The sequence below is a fragment of the Paramisgurnus dabryanus genome, chromosome 15 (assembly GCF_030506205.2).
Source record: "Paramisgurnus dabryanus chromosome 15, PD_genome_1.1, whole genome shotgun sequence".
In the NCBI taxonomy this organism is placed as follows: Eukaryota; Metazoa; Chordata; class Actinopteri; order Cypriniformes; family Cobitidae; genus Paramisgurnus; species Paramisgurnus dabryanus.
This window is the reverse complement of record NC_133351.1, coordinates 9,922,581-9,948,902: the sequence shown is the minus strand read 5'-3', so window position 1 is coordinate 9,948,902 and position 26,322 is coordinate 9,922,581. Positions and strand designations below refer to the sequence as shown.

Below are 26,322 nucleotides of genomic sequence, written 5' to 3'. Positions count from 1 at the left end.
AGGTTACTTGCATAGGGTGAACTGATTGGCTGACGCACGCATTTGCACTTGAAAAGTGGAAAAATTTTCAACTTCTGCCGTGGGCAAAGGCAGTGACGCGACATTGACGGATCCACAATTCACTGTACATTGACATGGGCCGGAAGCGTCAACGCTTGACGGAAGGCCTATCTGAAGCGTGGCCAACAGCCAATCACAGTGGCCGCAACACATGCTCCAATTTTGCATAAACGTAATTGGCTGGCTCGCACTAGGTTACTTGCATAGGGTGAACTGATTGGCTGACGCACGTGTTTGCACTTGAAAAGTTAAGAAATGTTCAACTTCTGCCGTGAGCAACGGCAGTAACGCAACGTTGACGGATCCACAATTCACTGTACACTAACACGGGGCGAAAGCGTTAACGCTTGACAGTGGCCGCAGCACATGCTCCGATCAGGCATGAACGTAACTGGCTGGCTCGCACTAGGTTAAGGCGATCTGATTGGCTGATGCAAGTGTTGGCACTTGAAAAGTTGAGAAATGTTCAACTTTTGTTGCGAGCACGGCAGTTACGCGATGTTGACCGATCCACAATTCAGTGAACATAAACACGGGGCGAAAGTGTTAACGCTTGACGGAAGGCTTGTCTGAAGCGTGGCCAACAGCCAATCACAGTGGCCGCAACACATACTCCGATCTTGTATAAACGTAATTGGCTGGCTCGCACTAGGTTATTTGCATAAGGCGATCTGATTGGCTGACGCACATGTTGGCACTTGAATGGTCAACTGCAACAGCAGTGATGCGACTTTGATGGATCCACAAATAAGTTCGGCAATGCATGACGTCACGCATTAAAAGTAAATGAGAAGCGTTACCGCTTTTGTCCCATATGAATGTACCGTTAAAGCATCTCCTACACAAATAATGTGAATGTTTTAATTCTGAGTGAAAACTTTTAAAATGAGATTTCTTTGTGCTAAAACAAATTCTGCTCTGTATTGCAGACATTTTGGAATGGGGTCATTTAAATGTGTGTAAAATCCATGCAAAAGTCTCATGATCTGAAATTTGGAACATCAAAGTTTGATTTTATATTGAGTTTAATCTTTTACATGGCTTACTTAGTTGATATTAAAGATAGGCTATTTTCCAGAGAATGTTTTTTACATTATGTAGGATGATTTTACTGCATGTAAAAAAAAGAGTAAATCACAAAAATAGACTGTAGCTGGGTTTTCACAGACTGGGTCCCATATTATGTAAAATGATTGTATACATACTGTATGTCATATATTTACTTATGTTATATCTTGATGTACTAATTTTGATGTACTACTTTAAACCCTTCAGGTGCCTAAATTCAGTGAGGAGTGCCTTATCCAACCATTATAGCAGCAGGAGAGGGAACTCCCCAAATTCATGTGAACCCTGCTAACCAGAATGAAGCTTGTGAGCACTTTATATTATTACCCTAGTAGGTATCCGACAGTCTGTGATTGGTTAAGAATAAGGCTTGTGATTTTTAGTTTTGACTTCCTAGCTGCAAGGACTATGTGTCTAACACTATGGTAGATTTGAAACGGCAAATGCATTTGCTCTGAACACTTAATGGTATGTTGTTCCTGTTCTCCCAGGAGACCAAAGGAAAGTGATATCAATTTATCAAATATGCCGCAAAGCAAATGCAAGCGGTCTCTCTCTCTCTCTCTCTCTCTCTCTCTCTCTCACACACACACACACACACACACACACACACACATACATACAAGCCTCACAGCAGCACATTAATCACAGAACTGTGGCTTGGTCATTATATAACACTCCTTCTCCAACACCCCCACCCCTATCTGCTGTTCTTGAGTTGAAAGGCAGAAAGGTTTTATGTTGAAAGTCAGCTGGGGCTAAAACAATGAGTAAGCGAAGATGATTGTGGGTATATTTTAATGTATTTTTTTGCATCCTTTTTTTTAAACTTAGTTGAAATTGTTTAGTATTTAGTGTGACCCTATTTTGTTGTACTGACAGCATGCATTTTAGCAGGCATGGACTTTAAGGGGCAGTTTCACAGACAGGGTTTAAATTAATCCAGGAAAAGGCCTTAGTTATATTAGGACATCTGAATAGACTTTGCATGCAAACCTTACAAAATAAAACATTACAGGTGTGCATCTTGAGACAAAACAACTTTACTGATATAAGGTATGTCAAGCAGGGTTTTTTAAAATTAAGGCAGCACTAAAATGCATTTTAGCATAAGCCCTGTCCGGGAAACCGTCCCCATATGTTTGTTTAAAATCTGATGAGGCCTGTTGTCTCAGCATGATTTGAAATTGTCCCACCAAGCCTCAATGAAGGCAAGACATTTCGAGCAACATGCATATTGATAATTTGTATATGTTAACATTTAATAATTAACCTAGAAATAAAATCTAAAATATGCATAAAGTATAATTTTTCTGCTTTTTTAAAAAATTATTTTGCTTTACAAAATCTTAAAAGCTCAAATTAAACACATTTTACTGTCATCTTGATCTATGCCATTGACCCCACATGTGCATTATGACATTACCGTGTCTGTTATTGTGTGTGTAGTGTACCCCTTACAATAATTAACCATGTTTTTTTATTGTGGTAAAAGTGTAGTAACCATGTAACCATGTTTAATTTTCATAAAGGATGTATGTGTGCTCCAAGAATAGTACTACAGAATTGTGTGTGGACAAGTATCTCTAGACACAGTGCTTCTCTATCGATGCCAGTGTGACTAGAATCTAGTGCTGGACGTTGGGCGCAACACCAAAATAGATGCCATGAATAAATGATGGCTTGAGGGAGGGCAGGCGAGACAGAAAATAAAGATGAGAGAGATACTGGAGCCAAGATTCTGACCTTGCAAACCTACTGACAGTGGGAGTCACTGTGCCTTGGAGAATGAGTGTGTATTTGTATGTGAATGCATAGCGCACACAGAAGAGTGCAATGTATGAGATCATTAGACATAAGTAACAAAAATGTAAGAGATACCTGTCCATCATGCCAATGCAGTCTTGCAGACGGGGTCCTGTGCATCTGAAACAAGTTATTAATAATGCAAAATTAATTAATTTATAATTTAACACACAAGCAGAAAAAAACACACTGACATATATAAAGAGAAAATAAATGAATAAAAACAATCTTATGTTGTTAGTTGCATTTAACAAATTGCAAAAATGTGCAATGTTTTCTTAAACGGATAGTTCGGCCAAGAACGATATTAAACCCATGATTTACTCACCCCCAAGCTGTCCGAGTTGCATATGTCCATCGTTTTTCAGACAAACACATTTTCGGATATTTTATAAAATGTTTTAGATCTTTCAGTTGATTAAATGTAATGTTACGGGGTCCACCCATAGTCCACGACCGTCAAGTCCAAAAAAAGTGCGTCCATCCTTCACAAATTAAATCCAAACGGCTCCAGGATGATAAACGAAGGTCTTCTGAGGGTAATCCGTGCGGTGTTGTTGTAGAAATATCCATATTTAAAACTTTATTAACGAAAATAAATACCTTCCGGTAGCGCCGCCATCTTAGACTCCTCTGTATTCAGGAGAGAGTATTAGCGTAGTGTACGCACTTTTCTTAGTGACGTATGACAAATTCGGAGGGCGGGGGCACAGACCAGCAGCAGAGTAGCCTCTGTAGGCTGCGTAAGCTCTCATCCTGAATGCGGACACGACTAAGATGGCGGCACTACCGGAAGGTAGTTATTTTCGTTAATAAAGTTTTAAATATGGATATTTCTACAACAACACCGCGCGGATTACCCTCAGAAGACCTTTGTTTATCATCCTGGAGCCGTTTGGATTTAATTTGTGAAGGATGGACACACTTTTTTTGGACTTGAAGGTCGTGGACCCCGTAACATTACATTTAATCAACTGAAAGATCTAAAACATTTTCTAAAATATCCGAAAATGTGTTTGTCTGAAAAACGCTGGACATATGCAACTCGGACAGCTTGGGGGGTGAGTAAATCATGGGTTTAATAACATTTATGGCCGAACTATCCCTTTAAAGGGGTAATACACCCAAAAATGCTGACCTAAACCTTATGAGTTTCTTTATTTTTCAGAATATAATTTCATAAATGATGGTAAGCAAACAGTTGACAGTACAGATTGACTTCCATAGCATTTACAGTATTTTCCTACTATGGAAGTCAATGTGTACTGTCAACTGTGTGGTTATCATCATTTATTAAAATTTTAACAAAATAAAGAAACTCAGTAAGGTTTATAACAACATGAGGATGAGTAAATGATGACAGAATTTTTACATTTGGGTGAACTACCCCTTTAAATTATATTTAATGGCTAAATCACATTGTTCAGATGAATAATGATAATAAATTAAATTTACGATCCACAATAGAAATTTGAATATGCTAATATGCTATCAAACTTGCTTCCATTTTCAAACATTAAATATTAATATAAAAGTTTGGCTTTGTGGCCAATTTCCCGATTAAGTAAACACTGCTTCAAGATTTTTTTGTATAATTATTCTAATAAACTGTCAGAATCAAAGACAAAAGCAAAGACAAAAGAATGGTGCTTTCTTTCTTTTCTTATTTTTTTTTAGATCTATTAACTCTTTCCCCGCAATTGACGAGTTACCTCATCAATTAAGAGAAAACATTTGCATAAAAAATGTGTTCCTGATGAATTTTTATGTTAATCTGCAATGCATGATTATACGCTAGATGGCGGACTTACCCAATTTATGAAAAAACTGAAGCTAAAAATGTTATTTACTAATTTTAAACTCTGTGTATTTTTAGATAATAGTTATGAATCTTATCTCTAACAAAATACCTTAACAAAAATGCAATTATTTCAGCTTTTTGCTAACAATTTGTATTTTTAAAGAAAAATACCCACATTTAGGAGTTTATAAGCAGAAAAAAAATAGATTGGATGAAACCTTTTTTTTCCCCGTTTTGTTTGTTTGTTTGTTTATTGTTTGTTTGAAAGCAGAGGGTCTGTTCTTTCATTTGATATATTTGTATGTTTATATATTTAGAATACAATTTTCCTGGAAGGCATTTTGTGAAACTTTTGTGAAAATCACAAAAAAATGCCGGCGGGCATCTTAAAAAAAAAAAATTGGCTGGCGGAAAATGAGTTAATGACATAATAGTCAGTGACAGGTGTATTAGGCCGAATTCACACTGCATAGGTTCATGCGCATAAGCCAAATTTCAACGATTTTCCTCATACGTGTTTACACATACAAACCAACTGTTTGCATGTATACCTTGCAGGTCACTGACAGAATATTGTGTTGCATTGGTAAAGCAGTACTATTCATATTAACAATATTCATTTATTACACGTTGACAGAGTGTCATTCACTTTAGGAAACTCACAACACAACTAAAAAGAAGCAACAGTAGTGATTTTAAGCTGAAGGTTATAAAGATAAAAATTATAGAGAGCTCATGAACTCATTAAGGAACAAAGTCATCTTTGATCTTGGGTGTAAATACGTAGTAGTGATAGGTAAATGCTCATAACGGTCTCTTTATAGAGGAGATTAATACAAAAGTCTGTCAATTGAAAGATCTGCCATCTGGAGAGCTATTCCTCCATTCACTAGCAGATGTTTTTTAATAGCTCCATCCTTTAGCCTATTGAGAGTACAGGACTCTCAAGGGTTATGGGGATCCTAAAAGTGCGCTGTAGAAGACACATAATGACTAAGTGTATTTGGTATATGTAGAGCTGAGGGAAATAGCTTAACATTTAAAGTCACCATGAAAAATGATAACTCTTTTTAATAGTATATTGCAGTGTTTATTATAAATGTGCAGATTATGTTTTATTTTTTAGTTTATGTGCCCTCATAATCTTTGAATAAAAACTTTCCCTCTTCCTTAAAATGATCTTCTGCTAATGATGCATTTCTTTGCCTGAGGGCAGGGCTATATTGACTGTCCAATAGGCCAAACATGGAAAGCATATTTATTCAGCTTTCAGATGATGTATAAATCTCAATTTCCAAAAATTGATCCTTATGTTTTGTGGTCTAAGGCCACATTTTTTAAATATAATATTCGTATTAAAAACATATGGGCATTCCAATATATGCAGGATAGGTCAACATTTATCATCCAATATTCAGGAGGAGACTCCTGAACTACTCTTTAAATACATATATTCTCTAGAAGTTTAATAATTTGTCAAATTTTAGTTGAACACTAGAATATTTTAGTTAAATAGAAAGCTGGTTCTGTAGCAAACTGCCAGCATGTCAAGATAAGACAGTCGCCACATGTGACAGTAAAGAAAACACAGATCCACTGTGCAGCGTTTTCTTTTTTTTCCTGCAGGACATCTGAGCTGTCAATCATCTTAACCCTGAGGGGCTGAGGTTAACCTGCAGGTGCCTAGCACGACAAATTGGAGAGCGTGATGGGTATCATTTAGTCCAAAGTTAGATCGCAGAGACACAGCAAGGGCAAACTGTTTCCTTTAAAATTAATGGTGGCTTATGCGCAGGCAACTCTGAGGACCCAAGCGCTCTTAAAAGGGTCAGTGAATTGAAAAACAGGCTCTCCAAATTTCCTGAGGCTTGAACTGACGTAGCAGACAGCACATAAATGCGCATACACTTCCACTTTGAGACACAAAAACATAATTTGTTGTCCATAGGGGGTTTGTGTCCGTACCCAAAATACTACCCCCCAACTCAGAAAAAAACAGCCAAGAGTGAGGTGATGGGGTGGTGGAGGATAGAGGAGAGTGGCGGCTTTATATACCGGCTACCTCTTGCACTGATTGGTTTAACGTGCACCTCCCAAAGTTTTCTCTTAGCAGTAGATTTTGCAGACACCAAACAAAAATACACATTTTGCCATTGATAAGTGACATATTAATGCTTTTTAGAAAAGCAACAGCTGTCATCGAGCTTGTCAACCTTACAAATACTGCACATCACACACACAACCCGCAAATATTTAACAAAAGGATCCCTACCCCTGGGTACAGTTGACATGGCAAGGGTGACACTCATTGTTGGCCTCAGCATATTTGAAGATGAAGCTGTTTGTTCCCTGTAGGCCATCGGGGCATTTCTCCACACAGTTGGGCCCGTCTTTAAAGTGAAGACATTTAACACAGTGATCAGGACCCTGTGTGAGAGAAAGAGAGCGAGGTAAGAGAGACATAAAATACCAACAACAGCAGATAATAAACATTCCTCACCACACACACACACACACAATGACCATAACAATCAGCCGGCGCAGGATTTATGGTGGTAATATGGAGAGAGGAGGCAGGAGAGAGGGAATTGTTAGCTGAGATATCAATATAAGAACCGTTGGAGTCAGCCGGGCACCTCATCAACCTAAAGACAAATACCACTTCACTTACAATATGAAAAGATGCTCCATATTCTTCAGTTTAAAGTCCGACACACGCACAGCACCCACATCGCCTAAAGAAACGTCTGCGTGCCAGTGGATATGACTGGACCCCTTGTGATAAATGAATAAATGCCTCCAAGCAATTACAGCTGCTCTTCATTTCACGCTGTAAACCGGCCCTGATGCAATAAAGCAGCGAGTAGAAGGCAATGCAAGCCTGACACAGAACATTTCGCTTCCTTACGCAGTCTGTGAAATCTACCGCTTTCGGCAAACATATGCACTGTTCGCAATTAATGAAATAAATCATTGTTGGAGCTGTGGCCTAGTGCCTGCAAAATGTAAAAAAAAAATGTTTGAGTACCCGAGCATGATTCTTTGTTCACCTATTCATCCATGCATGGGATTTGTAAAAAAAAGTGCACCTATTAAGCAAAATCCACTCTTTTTACATAAATGTGCGTTGGCAGTGTCTGAACACAACTACCCTACACTTAACCTGTTTTGATTCTCTTGTTAATGTGATGTCACACTGATAAAGCCCCACCCATGGCCACTGACTGACAGTCCTGCATATACCACCAAATGATCGGTATCAGTAATCAGTATCTGCATACATCACTACTAATAAATGGATATCTGTATTGACAGAAAAATTTGTTTCTACAGTATAAGGTGACTACATTTCCCATCATTCCCTATGGCAGCATGAGAATTGTAATACCACTGCAAAAGCAGAAGAAGCAGGCAGCACTCGACATCTATCAAACTTCTAAGAAACAGTTACCATTGTGTTTCAGTTTTAGCATTTAGATAAGGGTGGAGGAATAACTTCAAGTCTGGCTAGAAAGCAGGCAATTTGCATCTCAGGTAATTGTGCCGCTTCTCCAGACACCTGCTGCACGGAGATCATCATTTCCTCGCCACACTACAAATAACAAACTCACCGTTTGTTAGTGTTGTTTAATTACACCTTTGATTGTTTCACAGCTACGTTAGACCACTCAGGTGTAAACATGAACTAATAGCAAGTAGGAGCAGACTAGGCTAAGCTTAAGTGGTATTTACACTTGGTCACTTTTGAATGGTCTTCAAGATGCGGTGAAGACAGAAAGCAATCCGCTTATTTACGTTTATGCATTTGGCAGACACTTTTATCCGAAGCGACTTACAGTGCCATCCAGAGGCGTCATGCCCATTCAAACTGAATTTTTTGAGCCAAATGGATTTTGCATGCAACCTCCAAACCAAAGAAGCATCCATTAATCTGTTACTTGTCTTTCTATCTGTTTAATGTGCACAACATTATCAATTATGTGCTGCATCCTAGTCAATTTTCAGTGATTTTCGCTGTTTTGATAGGGTTTTGATCATCGTGGTGCAGACTAGTGTTGGGCGATATGCCCCATTTTGAGATCATCCTATCGTCAGCCTTTGAGAATGGCGATACATAATAGTATCGGGGGGCGGGGGCAGTAGTTTACTCATTTATGCTGCGTTCCAGGCAACCTGTAACCCGTAAATCCCGACTTCAAAACCACGACTCACGACTTTGAACTGGGAGTAGATCGATCTAGTACGAGTTCACGAGTGGGAAGTTACAGGTTTGACTGCCGTTCCAGTGCACTTTCACAGGTAGAAGGTTGTAAAAACACGGGTTACAGGCTGCCTGGAACGCATACTCCCAGTTCAGAGTCGTAAGTCGTGGTTTTGAAGTCGTAATTCACGGGCTCAAAAACCTGCCTGGAACGCAGCATTATTTATTTGTTTTCATTACTTATTTATGACAAGTCACTTGATTGGTGGACAAAAAAGAACCAAGGGAAACACTGTCATGACCGCAACCTTCTTAAAACTGATTTAATCCATCCGCGTCATTAATCCTCTGCGCACCTAACAACTTCTCTAGTGCAAGGAAAGTCAGAGCCACGCGTATTACAAATTCAGGTGCTAGAAGGAGTCCATGTTTCACGCATTCAGGTCCTTGAGTATGGACGAGAGTCCCTATCCGAATCGGCTATGTCTGATAACTATCGGCAACTATATTCATGAAAGCCCGCTATTAACGATATGTCTGACAGTCGTCGATACACGTCGGCACAACCCTACTGCAGACGCAACATCGCAGCCACAGACGTCATCAGCATCTGAGCATGGTCACGCAAACTGGCAATTTTGCTATCTGAAGAATTAAAACATCAACAAAAACGCTCAAAACCCCAGTACTGTAATGTGCAATTAACCTTTGCTGTGTAAAAAATGTATGGTTTAAAATGTGACGACGTATATTTTAGTAGATTTATAGATTGATCTTGGCACAACGCCGTAGTTCACGTGGGCACAGAATCACATGCTCACATACTGGATGAGTAAAAATTTAGTGCAAAAATGCGTTCCTTTAATAATTTTATATAAACACATTTTTTTATTATTGAATATTAAAATCAATCACGTGACTGTTGCTTATGCCATTTTCATTGTTTATGTACTTTATGGATTTAAAATTACATACGTTTTATAACATCACGCAGTTGTTGTGCAAATGCATTAATAGCACAATTCAACAGTTTAAAAGTTATTAAACAGAATATAAATAAGAATATAAATAAAAAATGCATTTTCAGATGTAAATATGATGCCAATATGTCATTATTCTGATTGAATTAATTGAAATAAGTATTTTATATTAAAGTTAGTCAACACATTTTTTTGGTGGGTCTTACATGTAGGCAGTGGGCTCAGATTGTTAGAAATGTAAGAGGGACTGCCATGGATAAATATTTATTTTAATGTCTGTGTTTGCACACTGTGCACACTGTTCCCCTCTTTAAAAAATGATGCATGATGCCCCTGGGGCCATCAGCTGTACATTTTATTATATCAGCATCTGTGTTACCTAGGATTCAAACCCATGACCTTTGCGGAGCTAATGCAGTGCTATACCAGTTGAGCTACATGAACATGCATCACCACGTCAAAGTTTTCATCCATGGCAATCACAGAATCAAAGTGATAAGCACGTCTGTATAAATGTGATCAAATGTAAGCTAAGCCTCTTCAAGACACTGGGGTGATATTTTTTAGTAGGTTTATTTTTGTCTGTAGAAACAATAATAACCTTTATTATTATCTTAATAAAAGCAAATCCCCATCTAGAGTTTCAGTTACAAACCCACACATAAAAGTAACATATCGGTGGCTTATTGTATTAGACAGCCAAACTGCTAAAAAAATCAGGACACGCATGCAGTTTGTGTCAGACTTGCATCTCGGTGGGCTCATGATCGCGTCATCTGCGAGACCTCTCCGTTTCAGTCAAGCAGACAACAGCCTGAGGGCTCGGCGCATTAGAGATGGATCGGACAAATCCTCTTTCGGCAACACACAGCCGTACGCACCTCGTCGTGTTGTCATCCATTTTAACCAAAAAGCACTCGAGGCTGTTTTGGAAAAAAAGGCCAGCACTGAGCACACAGCCCATCTGTAAAAACGCTCCTCTTGCCTGATCAAATTCATAGATGTCGAAACGGCTTATTCGTCTAACTCTGGGGTCTCTCTTTGGGGCAGGGCGCTCTGTAAACACTTGCCAAGATTAGGCAACTTAATCTACTTTCTCACTAAATTAGCAAGAAGCTAAATCAATCCCACAGCAGCAAAAGTACACTTCAAGAAGGGATTCAATTAATCATTTGACCAAGCCAATCGAAATCAGTGTCTGCTGTTCAGCCCTGTTTGTGCTCTAAGCTAACAGATATGGAGAGAGATCACATTGAATTGAAAGAAACATACTTTCAGGGTCTGAAAATAACAATTGCAAGTTGAGAATTGGCTTTGGTAAGTAAATTGCACTATATTGGAACTGAAACTTCAACAATCCATAAACATGAAAATGTTCATTCATGGTGGACAAGCAGGGATGAAACTTACAGGTCCAGTGCAGGCAAGACCATCATCTTCTGCCACCTCACATTGTGCATCACACTCCAAACACATTGAGCCATTCGCAAACTCGCGCACGTCCCTGTGGATGAGAGAGAAAGAGAGAGCAGACAAAGAGAGAAAGACAGGGGAAATTTCAGTCAATATGGCACACCACAATATATATAAAACAGAACAACAGTTTGAATAGGTATTAGTACAAAACATTGCTGCATGTCGATCTTGAAAGCTATTCAAGTTTTTTTTTTAGATAATTTTCTATTTTCAGACTACAGTATACACTCACCTAAAGGATTATTAGGAACCCCATACTAATACTGTGTTTGACCCCCATTCACCTTCAGAACTGCCTTATTCTACGTGGCATTGATTCAACAAGGTGCTGAAAGCATTTTTTTTTAAATGTTGGACCATATTGATAGGACAGCATCTTGCAGTTGATGGAGATTTGTGGGATGCACATCCAGGGCACGAAGCTCCCGTTCCACCACATCCCAAAGACGCTCTATTGGGTTGATATCTGGTGACTGTGGGGGTCATTTTAGTACAGTGAACTTATTGTCATGTTCATGAAACCAATTTGAAATGAATCAAGCTTTGTATCATGGTGCATTATCCTTCTGGAAGTAGCCATCAGAGGATGAGTACATGGTGGTCATAAAGGGATGGACATGGTCAGAAACAATGCTCAGGAGTGGCATTTAAAAGATGGCCAATTGGCACTAAGGGGCCTAAAGTGTGCCAAGAAAACATCACTATTACACCACCACCACCAGCCTGCACAGTGGTAACAAGGCATGATGGATCCATGTTCTCATTCTGGTTACGCCAATTTCTGACTCTACCATCTGAATGTCTCAACAGAAATCGAGACTCATCAGACCAGGCAACATTTTTCCAGTCTTCAACTGTCCAATTTTGGTGAGCTCGTGCAAATTGTAGCCTCTTTTTCCTATTTGTAGTGGAGATAAGTGGTACCCAGTGGGGTCTTCTGCTGTTGTAGCCCATCCGCCTCAAGGTGTGCGTGTTGTGGCTTCACAAATGCTTTGCTGCATACCTTGGTTGTAACGAGTGGTTATTTCAGTCAAAGTTGCTCTTCTATCAGCTAAAATCAGTCGGCCCATTCTCCTCTGACCTCTAGCATCAACAAGACATTTTAGCCCACAGGACTGCCACATACTGGATGTTTTTCCCTTTTCACACCATTCTTTGTAAACCCTAAAAATGGTTGTGCGTGAAAATCCCAGTAACTGAGCAGATTGTGAAATACTCAGACCGGCCCGTCTGGCACCAACAACCATGCCACGCTTAAAATTGCTTAAATCACCTTTCTTTCCCATTCTGACATTCAGTTTGGAGTTCAGGGGGCATATTACAGAAAAGTCCTAACTTTAAAATCTTATCTTAACTGTTTGGTAACCATGGTAATTTCAGTTAGGACCTCATTTAAGACAAAAGCTATTACAGAATGATGTTCCTGAATGCATTATCTTATCTTAACTGCAGATAGGAAAGTGGTATTACAGAAGCATCCTAACTTGACAAAACATCCTAAAAATGGTCTTAACTTTAGGGTAACCTCACAGGTGTCCTAACTTCAAACTTTAATGAGAGCCAGCTGAAACAATCACATTAGGATAGAGCTGCGGGAGAGTGACATTACATTTTTAACAAAGTGGAGGATGAAAAACATCAATGTTTGTTTTTGGATTACTCTTTGAATGTTTTTTTACCTTCACACATTCACATAATCACAATGTTTCTCACTACTGGAGCGGTCTTTCAATTTCTGTCATCCCTCATTATTAAAAAAACAGTTATCTTATCCGATGATGGGATTATAGTGAATACAGTACTTGATTCAGTATCTATTTCTTGTCATGTCTCTATCAAATTTTGAAATGTACAATAGTATCCTAGCACTAAGGAAGAATAATTTTTTTAATTTGTGTAAGTCACATTTGCTTAATGTTTAAATTGAATGGTAACTGATAGATGATGTGCTAAAACACTAATACAAAAAACACAGACTATAATTACTATGAATTTAATAAAATGTATTTTTCTGGCCCATTGAAATAAAAAGGACAATTATTTTGTTTACTGTAGCAGCAGCTCACGCATTGCTGGTTGCTTGGTAACAGACCTGACAGTTGATAGCCGAACATGATTAAGTGATTTGGGATTTCCTAACTAGAGATGAGATAAGATTTGTTGAAATAAGATGAGAATCCTAAATCAATTTAAGATTTGCTTCTGTAATATGAATTTGTGAAAAATCTTAACTTAACACATCATATCTTAAGTGAGGCCCAAGATAGAAAGTTTCTGTAATACGCCCCCAGGAGATTGTCTTGACCAGGACCACACCCCTTAATCCATTGAAGCAACTGCCATGTGATTGGTTGATTAGATAATTGCATTAATAAGAAATTGAACAGGTGTTCCTAATAATCCTTTAGGTGAGTGTATGTTAAACATATAGATACGTTTTAGATTTCAAAACCTAAATAGGGAGCTGAATCAAATGTAAAATAGAAAGCAGAGGTGGTCTCACACACAGATACACATGCACGGTGGTAGGTGGTGAAAACATAGCCAAAGGGAATTCAGTGCCTGAGGCACTGCAAGGCCGTACACAAGCGACAGTGGAATCTAACACATTCGTCGAGTGTTTATAGCACTTGTGGTTCACTTCTCAGATGGCTGTTACAAAATCTTGCAACATCTGGCAAACACAGTTACTATTGACCAAAAGCAAGCAGTCAACAGCCTTCACCACCTATAGAAGTGACAATTCATCAGGCGTGTTCAGAGGCACCTCAAACCACCAAAGGGATTTTTGTAAACAATCACAAAATGACTCAACACTTTTGTTTTCTCATCCTGGTGGACAGAAACCTGACATCGGTTGGAGCAAGAAATGTAACCCAGTGGGAGAGGCAGGAGAAAGAAATACATGTGGCAAAAGTGTGAGCTGCCTCAATGGCAAGAAGAAATTAATAGGAGAAATGTTATTGTGGACCACAAAAACTTAAAATAAGCTTTTCATTAATGTATGGTTTGTTAGGATAGAATAATATTTGGTCAAATTATTTGAAAATCTGGAATCCGGAAAATCGAAATATTAAGAAAATTGCCTTTAAAGTTGTCAAAATGAACTCCTTAGCAACACATATTACTATATTTTTTATATATTTACAATAGGAAATGTACAAAATATCTTCATGGAACATGATCTTTACTTAATATCCTAATGATTTTTGGCATAAAAAATTCTGATTTTGACCCATACAATGTATTGTTGGCTATTTCTACAAAAAATACCTGTGCGACTTATGACTGGTGTTATGGCCCAGGGTAACAAAAAATTTTTTTATATCTACAAAACACAGCACATATTGTATGTGTGAGGACAGCCAGTGAACAACCACTTGGTCATAGATTAAATATTGTATGTTCTCATACACTATTAAAGGGACAGTAAGTAGGATTTACCCCCATCTAGTGGTGAAATTATATTTTGCATTCAAATGAATAGTGCTCTCTAGCGCCTCGCTTTTCAAATAAATGGTCTCGGCCCGATTGCAAACAAACTCTGGAGAGGTTCGCTATAAGTGTGAAAGCAATCCAACCCAAACAGACCAACAAACAAGCTATCTTATTGCTTTTTTAACTCATTCCCCACCAGCATTTTTTTTTTTAAGTTGCCCACCAGCATTTTTTGTGATTTTCACAAAAGTTTCACAAAATGCCTTCCAGGAAAATGTTTTTCTAAAATATATAAACATGCAAATATATCAAATGAAAGAACAGACCCTCTGCTTTCAGACAAACAAAACAGGGAAAAATGTTTCATCCTATCTATATTTTTTCTCTGCTTATAAACTCTTAAATATGAGTATTTTTCTTTAAAAATATATTTTTTCGCAAAAAGCTGAAATAATTGCATTTATATGATGGAATTTTATTAGATCAGATTCAGAAAAAATATCAAAAAATAAAGAAAGTTTAAAATGAGTAAATAATGTTTTTGCTTCAGTTTTTCATAAATTGGGATAATCACGGTATTGCAGATTAACATAAAAATTCATCAGGAACACATTTTTTATACAAATGTTTTCTCTTAATTGTCAAGATAACTCATCAATGGCGGGGAACGAGTTAGCTGAACATACCTGATAGCTCTTTGGTAACGAATTCTGGTGAGCACCTTCACCTTAACGCTATTCACAACCAAAGCTCTGCAATAGGTAAATTTTGCCCCCCCCCCCCTAAGATTTGATTCCTGCTCACAATAATGAAGTTATATAACCGCAGTTACCAAAAAGGCCACACGATAATCCCGCAAAACTGCTCTGACTAATTCAAGAAGAGTTTACTTGCACGTGACTTATATTAACAAAGTCTGATTCGTATGGAAATAATTTGCCCTGTGAATGCGAACTAAACCAACATAAAATTGCAACATTATAGTCATTTAACCCCCGGTTTCTTAAAGGAATAGTCTACCCTTTTGCCATATTAAACTATGTTATTACCTCAACCTAGACGAATTAATACATACCTATCTTTTTTCAATGCGTGCACTGTACAGCGTGTTGTGAATGTGTTAGCATTTAGCCTAGACCCATTCATTCATATAGTACCAAACAGAGAAGCCACCAAACACTTATGTGTTTTCACTATTTAAAGACTGTTACATGAGGAGTTATACCAGTAAGTATGGTGCCACAAAATAAAACTTTTTTTGGTACCATAGGAATGAATGGGGCTAGGCTAAATGCTAACACATTCACAACATTGAAAAAAGATAGGTATGTATTAATTCGTCTAGGTTGAGGTAATAACATAAGGCAAAAGGATAGACTATTCCTTTAACAAATCATTCGATCTAGAAGTCTGAAAACACCCATAAAGTGTTCACCAAAGGGAACCAATTTTGGTTCTCCAAAGAACCTTTTACATCAAAGGTTCTTAAAACAACCATTTCTTTTTAAAGGCACTTTTTAACACTTCTTTGAAAATATGCTCATTTACCACACTCTAAAAAACAAACGGTGCTATATAGCACCAAAACAGTTGCTTTGGATCGTAACGATAGAAGAACCATTTTTAGTGCCATATAGCACCGGTGAAGAACCAGTGAAGCACCAGTGAAGCACCAGTGAAGCACCTGTGTAGAACCATATAGTGCTATGTAGAACCATATGTGGTGCTATATGGCCCCTATATGGTTCTACACTGGTGCTTCACTGGTGCTTCACTGGTTCTTCACTGGTTCTTCACCGGTGCTATATGGCACTAAAATGGTTCTTCTATCGTTACGATCCAAAGCAATTGTTTTGGTGCTATATAGCACCGTTTGTTTTTTTAGAGTGCAGCTCCCATTCTTACAGTTTTGGAATCCATTCAGTTGATCTCCGGGTCTGGCGGTACCACTTTTAGCATAGCTTAGCATAATCCATTGAATCTAATCAGACCATTAGCATCACGCTCAAAAATGACCAAAGCGTTTTGATATTTTTCCTATTTAAATCTTGACTCTTCTGTAGTTTCATCGTGTATTAAGACCGATAGAAAAAATAAAAGTTGCGATTTTCTGGTTTTCACCTTATGAAACCAAATACATTCACACATATACAGACACACATATATCACTAAGTGACGCATGTGGCATGGATGACACGTGACGTGTGAGACAGTGATGCGTCTGTGCGCCTGTAGCCGTGTGTCGTACCTCTTCAAACCTGCCTGTTGCTTCTCGACCACGTAGGGCCTGCTGAGCAGCTTGGGCCTAAAGCCAGACAGTCTGCAAGGCAAAAGAATCATGTGGGACGATCGCATTGTAAACCAGCCCTGAGCTACACATTGCCTTCAATAATGCCTGCTGATTCACTATCAATCACTGTCAGAGAAGACAAAACTGATGTCACCATTTTACCCCATCATTCATGGTGTACATTTATGGGACACTTTCATGGATGGGGTTGTAAATGTGGGAAACAGCAAAGTTGTTATATTGTTTTATTAAAATGAATTAAATGCCAATTAATACAGAAAGAAATTGTCAAAATGGTGGCCCTTATTATAGTTTTAAGTATTGGATACAGTCAAGAAAAGGTCTAGACCAGAAAAAACATCAACTAATGAAGTACTTGCACACCAAAGTGCATTGTATTTTTGAAAAGTGCCATTGCATTTATGTGTCTGGATAAAAGGGACAAGGGAACACATAAAAACAGCCTATACGGCTGCTTTACAATGTGATTGTGTTTGTTGTTGTCTTGTTTCAGCTCTGGGCAAAGTAGAAAATAAATTTCACTGGTTCATTCAGTCAAATCAATCAAATGCTGATATTCGTCTTTCCCTTCGAGCGGTACGAAAGCACAAAACAAATAAAGAGGGAATTCGAATACAATCTCCTATTTACCTTCTCCGTGGCACTGATTAACAGTTTCACTGCGTATTTATTCTAATTGTAAAAGACGAGGCCAGCTTTTCAATACAAAGCTATTTTTTTGTGGACAAAGACAAACTGTGTTGCTGAAAATCAAAGATTAGTCCAATATGAGTTCTGTATAGTGCTGGTTTGGCCACTTATGGCGCTTTTCCATTGCATAGTACCCTACGGGTCGGTCGTGTCAGCTCACTTTAGTTTGGCTCGGTTAGCTTTTCCATGGAGTTTAGTACAACTTCAGAGTGGGAGGGATTATAGGCGTGTCATTATATTTGTGCTGCCTACTGCTGTGCCATCATCCAAAATGTGGATGCGAGCAATAAAGGGAGCATCGTTGAAATGCAATGTTTCCCATACATTCATTTATTTGTTCGCCACAAAATCAAATTTGACCACCACAAGTAGATGTTTGCACATTGCGTTTATCTCTGTCTCACATGCCAGTTTCTGTACATACACCCGTGGCATCAGTCGACACGCTCCGCTAAACCTCATTTAACTCTTTCCACGCCATTGACGAGTAATCTCGTCAATTAAGAGAAAACGCTTCCCTGCCAATGACGAAAATTTCACATGAAAGAGAAAGGACTCCGTATATGTTTTAAAGATCGCTCTGCATCTGATCTCTATCAAAAGTCCTTCACAAAAATTGAATTATCTCAGCTTTTTGCTCAAAATGTGGTGTTTTTGAAGAAACTTAAAAGAGAAAAAGAGAACAAATTTTTGTGAAAACCATAAAAAAAAGAATTCTGCCGCTGGCTGGCAACTTTTTTGAAAACACTGGTGGGGAAAGAGTTAAGTTGCAAAAATGCCATGCACACATTCGGACATGTCGCGGATGTGCCGCCACAAACTACAAGTCTGGAAAACACTGCTATGGTGTTCCTGATTCTTAGCCTGTGGATCTTTTTTACAGCTTATAGGTAGTTTGGGAACTTTCAACAAAGCACAGATGACAACAGGTTTGGTCGAGATAGCACACGAAGGTAAAGCTAATCTTGCATTTAACGATGCAGTGACAATCACGTTTTAGTAAAGGCTCAGCTGGCTTGGAACTAGAGGTCTTCATAGGTCCACTTAGATCCGAAAACCCGAGGTCTGACCCGATCGGGTTCGGGTCTAAAAGTTTCGCATGTGCCTCGGACATGGGTCGGGTACAATAATAGCGGCATGTTTTTGCTGAACGGACCCAAGAACACCCAAACTCTCTCGCGTGTGTGCATCAATGTCCTTTTCAAACCTCTCATCTGTTTGCCAAGAGCGCTTGCAACATTGTGTGGTTGGCGGTAGGTAAATTTTCATTGAGACATGTCAGTCAATTTTAAATGTACATTTTAGTGGCTACCTTGGTATCGTCGTTAGATAACAAAGTAAAACGAATGGAGCAGCTCGCCAAATTGGTTGCGAGGCCACTGAAGTTTCTTTCTGTCTGACTGCTGCGCGTGGGTCTGCAGAATGCACACACGTCAGTGCCGTTTACATTCGGGTCCAGTCGGGTAAAAAAAAATGCCACTAGTTTGACTCGGACTCGTGTCTAACTTTCTCGGGTTTGTATCGGGGTCGGGTCTTTCTTTAAAAAAAAAATATTTATGCACGTCCGGTTCGGGTATAAAGTGATTCGGGTCATTTCAGGTCAGGAACATTTCTTTGGACCCGAGAAGACCTCTTCTTGGAACCTTAACCGAGATGGTACTACAACAGTATCGGTACTATGTACTGTACCCAGTGGAAAAGCCCCCAAAAGTGAGCTGACCCGACCCATGGGGTACTATGTAATGGAAAAGCGCCATTAATGGTCGATCAATGATGTCTTTCTGGTTAAACTACAATAATTAACCAACCTGCTGTGGGAACCTGAGACATTCGGAATTGAATGCCAGGAGCCAGTATCCAAACATTTACTGTACATTTATCCATTTGGCAGACGCTTTTATCAAAAGAGACTTCTAACAAGAGGCGGACACTACTTGAGTAGTAAATTTGTCTTGGCAAAATGTACTTTACTTTACTAAAATTCTTATTATTTTTGTCTTGTTTTCAGTAAAAATATCTAAACATTCTTAAATTAAGATGCTTTTTCTTGATGAGCAAAACAACCCAAGAAACTAATTCTAGTTTTTAGACCAAAAATATCAAATTTAAGTGATTTTGTGCATAAAAGAAGCAAACAATTCTGCCAATGGCTAAGCAAAAAAATCTTTCTTAAACACTAAATTCAAAAAAATTCAAGAAAAATTTGCTTACCCCATTGGAAGATTTGTTTGCTTGTTTTAGGCACAAAATCACTTAAATTTGATATTTTTGGTCTAAAAACTAGACTTATTTTCTTGGGTCGTTTTGCTCATCAAGAAAATACATCTTAATTCAAGAATTTTTACTGAAAACAAGACAAAAATACTAAGATTTTTTTTCTTGAAAATAATTTTTTGCAGTGTACATTCTAAAGCAAAGAATCATACTGTGTATTCCTTTTATATTGCATATTAAAATTGATTTAATACCTAAATACATAAAAATTTTGTACTTTTACTTTCTTGAGTAAAAGTACAAATTACTTTTTACTTAATCTTGAATTTTAGAAAAGAACCACCTTCTCCACTTTTTAAAAAAATGCAATTGCGCAACACTCCTGATTGACAACTAGGAGGATCAATAGTCTTGATGATCCTCCCGAAAAAAGAAAATCCTCCGCAATACCCTTTAAGTAAAACAAATACTAGATGTTTAATGTACTTAAATATTAAATATAAACCAAAACCTTGAATATAAGGAAATGTAGTGGAGTAAAAACTATGATAATATGCTTTGGAATGTATTTTTTCTAAAGAAAAACACTACGAATACTTAAAAATGTACTTTTATGTAGAAAGTAAAAATACTTAAGTAGTGTCTGCCTCTGCTTATAATTTGTTTAATCTATACAATGAACCTATGACCTTTGCGATACTAACTCAATGCTCTACTAAGTGATCTTCAGGAACACCTGGATACCATGATGTGGCTTCGCACAGAAAACAGTTCTAAATCTTTAGCACCAGTCTGAATTACATTTTACCCCGTTTGTAATTTTTACTCTTAACTTTACAGATGTAAAATTACCAAAAATAGGCTACTCACAAAAAAATCACAAAGACAATACACAGACAACAGGTCGTTCTATTGCATTAACTTAAATTGCATGAAAAACAAAAATCACAAGACGCGACATGTTGCACAAAATGTTTCGCTTTGATACACATTCCCTGTCCCTTATGCAAAGAAACCTCTCGATTTACACGTGTGATTTGATATATGTATATATATACAGCATTTGGATTTCAAATTCATTCTGTATGGAGAGAAATCCTATGATCTTGTATGTTTGCGCTGGCTATCTGGATTGCATGGATTTACGCTAGCTTCAGCATGAAATAGCTGAGCGCTGTCAGTCATACACATATACTGTATACACACAAACACACACACACACACACACACACACACACACACACACACACACACACACACACACACACACACAATGTCCTTACTTAATCCTCACGTCTGTGTGGAAATAAAACCAGAGCTTTAGTCAGTCCTTCATTCTGTCATGATTCCTTACACGTCACTGTTTTTGATGTAGACGCCGCGTGAGGTAGAAGATGAACCCAGCTCATCTGGCTCGCCCAAACATTGTTATTTGTTTAGGGGCTCAGCCAAGCTTACGTTTCATCATTGCAACTCGCTCTTAAAAGCCCAAGGGCCCGCTGCTTTGTTGTTTTGTTTTTGTTTGTCAAGAGGATACAGACATGCATCTTTGTGAAATCTCCAAGATCGAAAGCAGCAACAGTTTATCATTAGCAAAACACACCTTCTACAAATGAACATGAATGAATCACGAATATAGGCTACTGTACAAAAGATCCCATTTCTTTTTCAGAATTCCACAAAATTCTTATTGTCAGGCTGGAAAATGATCACCAGGTTGTGCACAAACTTGAGTGCATGCTGCCATAAAAGCAAACGGGAGAAATATTTAGAAATTCTGAAATTCGCGGTCTAAAAGATATTGAGTTGGTTTATGGTTGGATAAACTTTTGGGTTATAAATAAAAAACTATGCTGGGTTCTTTCAACTGTGGTTGCGTAAAACAACAACCCAGCATACACTGAAAAAATAATGGTTGGTTCAACTTAAATTATACCTGGTGTTAATTCAACTAAAAAAATATTTAAAGCAACCAGTAAACTTATTTGAACCAACCAACCAACCAACCAAGTTGAACCAACAAAAATAGGCTTACAGTATTTATAAGCCAATAGTTGGTTTGGTCAGATATTTACCCAGCCATGGGTTAAACCAACAGAGTATTTTTAGAGTGTATGTAAATATTTTCGTTCAAATTTTTACTCAAATTATTATGTGACTTAAAAACTGTTATAAAATTGTTGCATTAATTTAGAAAAAATTGCAAGATAGACTCTCATTTACTGTATATGTAACCTGCTTCATACTTCTGAGTAACTTTGACCCAGCAGCACATTTGAGTCATACACACCAGGGGTTCTCAAACTTTTGCAACTCACGGCTGACCAATGATTGTTTAAAAGCATTTGAGGACCACCTTTCCACATATGATAGTCCGAGCACAGAATAACAGAAAATTGATGCCTTTCTCATCACTATGAATCTATTAAAGATAAAAGGTACCCCTAGGTGGTATCCCGGTGTAGACGAATGAGAAATGCCATTGCTTCCAATGGGTAACCAAACCACAAGCATCAATTTCAGTGGAAAATAAAACATTTAGGGGCGGTTTCCCAGACAGGGATTAGACTAGTCCTAGACTAAAATAAATGTAAGAGCTGTCCAAACTGAAAACATTTAAATACATCAGTGCCCTTTGTTTTGACTCAGAATGCACACAAGTAATGTTTTTTAGTAAGTCATATTTCCTAATTAAATTAAGGCCTGGTCCTGGTTTAAGCTAATCCCTGTCGTTTAGCTAACACTGCACGATTTTGTCCTCCTATAAGATAATTGCCTTATCACACTGTGCGACATGTACCGTTTAAACTTGGGTACGAGAGGCATGTAGACTGTACGATGATGACACGGAAGCTTCAGCGGCAGCGTCACACGTTGCGCAACGTCACCAGCATGCACTCGTGGTAAACAAATACCGGCGCACAGGTCGTAGCAGCAAACACACTGTGCGGTGATCATGCCGAATTTCTGACACTGTCAGAAAACTATCGTAGGCTATCTTTGGACGCAAGACCGGGAAAACGGCCGTCTTTGAACCTCTCTCATTGTACGATAGAGGACCACCGATGAAGAGCCACGATCACAGAAATCGCGACGATTGTTTCACGTTGGCAATCTTTCGTCTGGGACAGCCAATAACCGTGCAGTGTAGACTTTATCTTTATTACAATACTCAAGGAAAGTACCCAGTAACATCTTTAAAGTAAAAATATAGAGCCATTGAAAAAACCTAAGAGACCACTGGAAGACTGTTTATAGGTTTTTAAAAGTACTATTTATAAGTGTGTATTTAAGTAAAATGATTAAAAAAAAATTATGTGCTATTTATTTACTGAGAATATAATTAGGTAAAAAGTGGTAAAACTACAATAATTTTTTACCTGTATTTAGAAATAGTTCAAAATGTAATATTTGATGAAATATTTGGTCTTCTGTTGGGTGACTTAGGTTAGGTCTTGTTATGTTTCCTTTTCTTATAATTTAACATATAGTGGACTGAAACAGTTGCAATACAAGCAAAAAAGTATTAAAGGAAAAACTGGAGTGCTCTCTTAATTTTTTCTCTTTCATTTTTCGGTTGCTGTATTAAAAATTATTTCTACTTGTCCACATGCAAATAATGAAATTCGTCTTTAAGGCATTTAAAAAAGCATAAGCCAAACAACTGAAAGTACCCTAAAAAAAACGGGAAAAGCCCTAAGCTTCAAAAAGTGGCGCAAAAGGAGGGGATACCCTTGTTACCCTGATACCCAACCTTCCAATCTCTCTGATGAAGCCAATACGGAAGTTTTTATTCATATAAATTTACAGGAAAAGTTACATGCAAAAATAACAAGATTTGTCTATCGAAAATAAATAAGAAATAATTTGGCAGTAGTGTACCTCTGCCTACGCGACCCACCAGATGGCGCTCCGTGGCCCAGTGGTTGAAAATCACTGATATATACTAATGTAAAATAAAATGTCAAATTTATCAAATTAATAAATAGATGTTAGTAGTTTATGCACAAATCTAATGCTGCTGAATCATACGTAAACTTACCCTTCGTGTAGGTTGCAAGACTCCACACAGGTGCGACCCCTGCTGAAGAACCGACAAGACACGCACTGTTCAGGCCCCGGACCCCAGCATCCGGCATCCGAACACAGCGGGTCACATATCATACGGTCCGAAACTGTAAAGAAAAGAGTTTTTAATTAATAATGAAAGGCCAGAAAACAGTAAATGTTTAATTTCAAAACTTGACTACAAGCATTAACATTTGAAAGTCTACACCATATCGAGCAAAACGTTAATAAATAAGTAGGATTAATAGCTTTTTTTCTTTCAATTCCATTATTAAGGGAGACAGCCCTAATTGAATTTTGTTCTTCATAATAAATGTCACAATGACAAAGTAGTTTCTGTCTATACAGTTACAATTCAATTTACTGTATGTTTTTCTCAGAATAGCGCTGTCAGCCCCCCATCTGGCAAACCATCCAGCCGAAACAGGAAAAAAGCCTTCGTCAAATTGTGATTGAACAAAATGCACGTGCCATCTTGTCCGGTCATTCTCTCTTGCTTGTAAAAGGCTGGTTGTGTATGAACTGCTGTATTTTGAAAATGAATTTCTGAAAGGACATGACGGTCCAGACAGCCACCCACTGAGGAGCTGGATTCAGCAGCAGCTGGGAAAGTGTTTTAAAATACTGCTGACACTTCTTAAAGAGAATTTATAGACACATGACATATGTAGGTCTCTCCAAAATCTAATAATATGAAACTGATCAACTTCTGAAATGAATACAAACTTCAAGACTGATGGACGTAATGTTGGGTCCAAAAGACTGAGACCATATTTAAAAACTTCCTCTTATCTTGGAAATAGAACACTGTTAGACATTTTCAAGGATTTTTACAGTAACCTACTGGCAACACTGTTGCCAGTAGGCTACTGTAAATAAGATTTACAGTTCTAAACTGTATTTCCATTTTACAGTATTTAAATGCTACTGTAAATATGTAATACAGTGTGCTACCGTAAAAAACCCAGGTTTGCAGTATACTACTGTATAACATACTACTATTCTTTTTATTTTTTTATACATTCATTTTTATTATATTTAAATTAGCTATAATTTTTAGATAAAATTAATTTTTACATTTTAACCTACAGATACTGCTAACATTTAATTCAAAGAGACAATTTCAAATATTGAAGCCTTTATTTAAAACAATACAAATACTTTAAGAAGTTGTGTGAAATTACAATTCATTTAATACATTTAAAATAACATAAATTATAAACATACATACATATATCACTGATTACAGGTTTAGTTAATCCAAAAATTATAATTGTATAATTTAAACAATGATTTTCTTTGGTTTTCCAGTTACAATGGGAGTAGTCTGTGACCGCATTATAAAATGGCTCCACATTATACATGCTATATATTTCAAGTGTCCCAAAGACATACAAAAAGGGGTGATGAAAATATAATCCATATAATCAATTTTGACCCGTCATTTCTCTAAATGAGTAATGCAAGTAAACAGCTATACCTGATGGATAGGATGCTCACAGTCAAGTTTACTGTCAGGTCTGCAACAACCAGGATATACCAACAAAATATCCACATCAGGAAGAATGTGTAGATGCAGTATTTGGAGAGTCTTTGGCATAGGACTTCACACACCCAATCATGTCTGCGACGACTTTAAATTATGTCAAGTTACATGGAGTTATGCTTTAATGATTTGGTGTTATACATTTTGCATCCTACTTTTGAAGCTAGAGAGGGGATCATGATCCACTACCACTGTAACCAGAAAACCCATAACACCACAAAATCAGCATCATAATAGCAAAATTAAATTTTTTGTGACCATTTTATTTAGTCTAGTTAAGTTCTCTTAAAATAGAACTGGTTTAAAATGAAACAATGACTGTCTGTCTTTACATTTATCTTCACATTTGCAGAAAAAGGCAAATAACATACAGTGCAATGCAAAGTATAAATATTTTATCAGCATGTGCATTCCCTTGTTTGAACCCATGGCGTTTAATGATGCTAACACAATGCTCAACCACAGAGAAAGGTCTAAGAACGTTCCTTGAAAGTTCCCAAAGTTCCAAATAACGTTATGATTGTTTTTGCTTGTAATGATAAAAAAACATTACATTCTATTATTTACAAACTGTTGTAAAACATTATTTCTTAATGTTCTGTTAAAATATTGCATATAAACATTCATAAAATATACTAAACATGTGTTTTAAACATTGTGAGT

General features: G+C 37.6%; 1 protein-coding gene across 2 annotated transcripts in view; it reads right to left on the bottom strand.

Moving 5' to 3' along the window:
- Nucleotides 1-26,322, bottom strand: part of LOC135733466 (receptor tyrosine-protein kinase erbB-4) — a 457,412-nt gene that overhangs the window by 69,880 nt on the left and 361,210 nt on the right. For both annotated transcript variants that reach the window (XM_065252090.2, XM_065252091.2), the window contains exons 13-16: nucleotides 24,088-24,220; nucleotides 11,327-11,420; nucleotides 7,008-7,162; nucleotides 3,010-3,054 (exon numbers count right to left, since the gene is read on the bottom strand). In XM_065252090.2, the coding sequence (XP_065108162.1) occupies nucleotides 3,010-3,054; nucleotides 7,008-7,162; nucleotides 11,327-11,420; nucleotides 24,088-24,220 (427 nt within the window). The remainder of the gene's footprint in view (nucleotides 1-3,009; nucleotides 3,055-7,007; nucleotides 7,163-11,326; nucleotides 11,421-24,087; nucleotides 24,221-26,322) is intronic.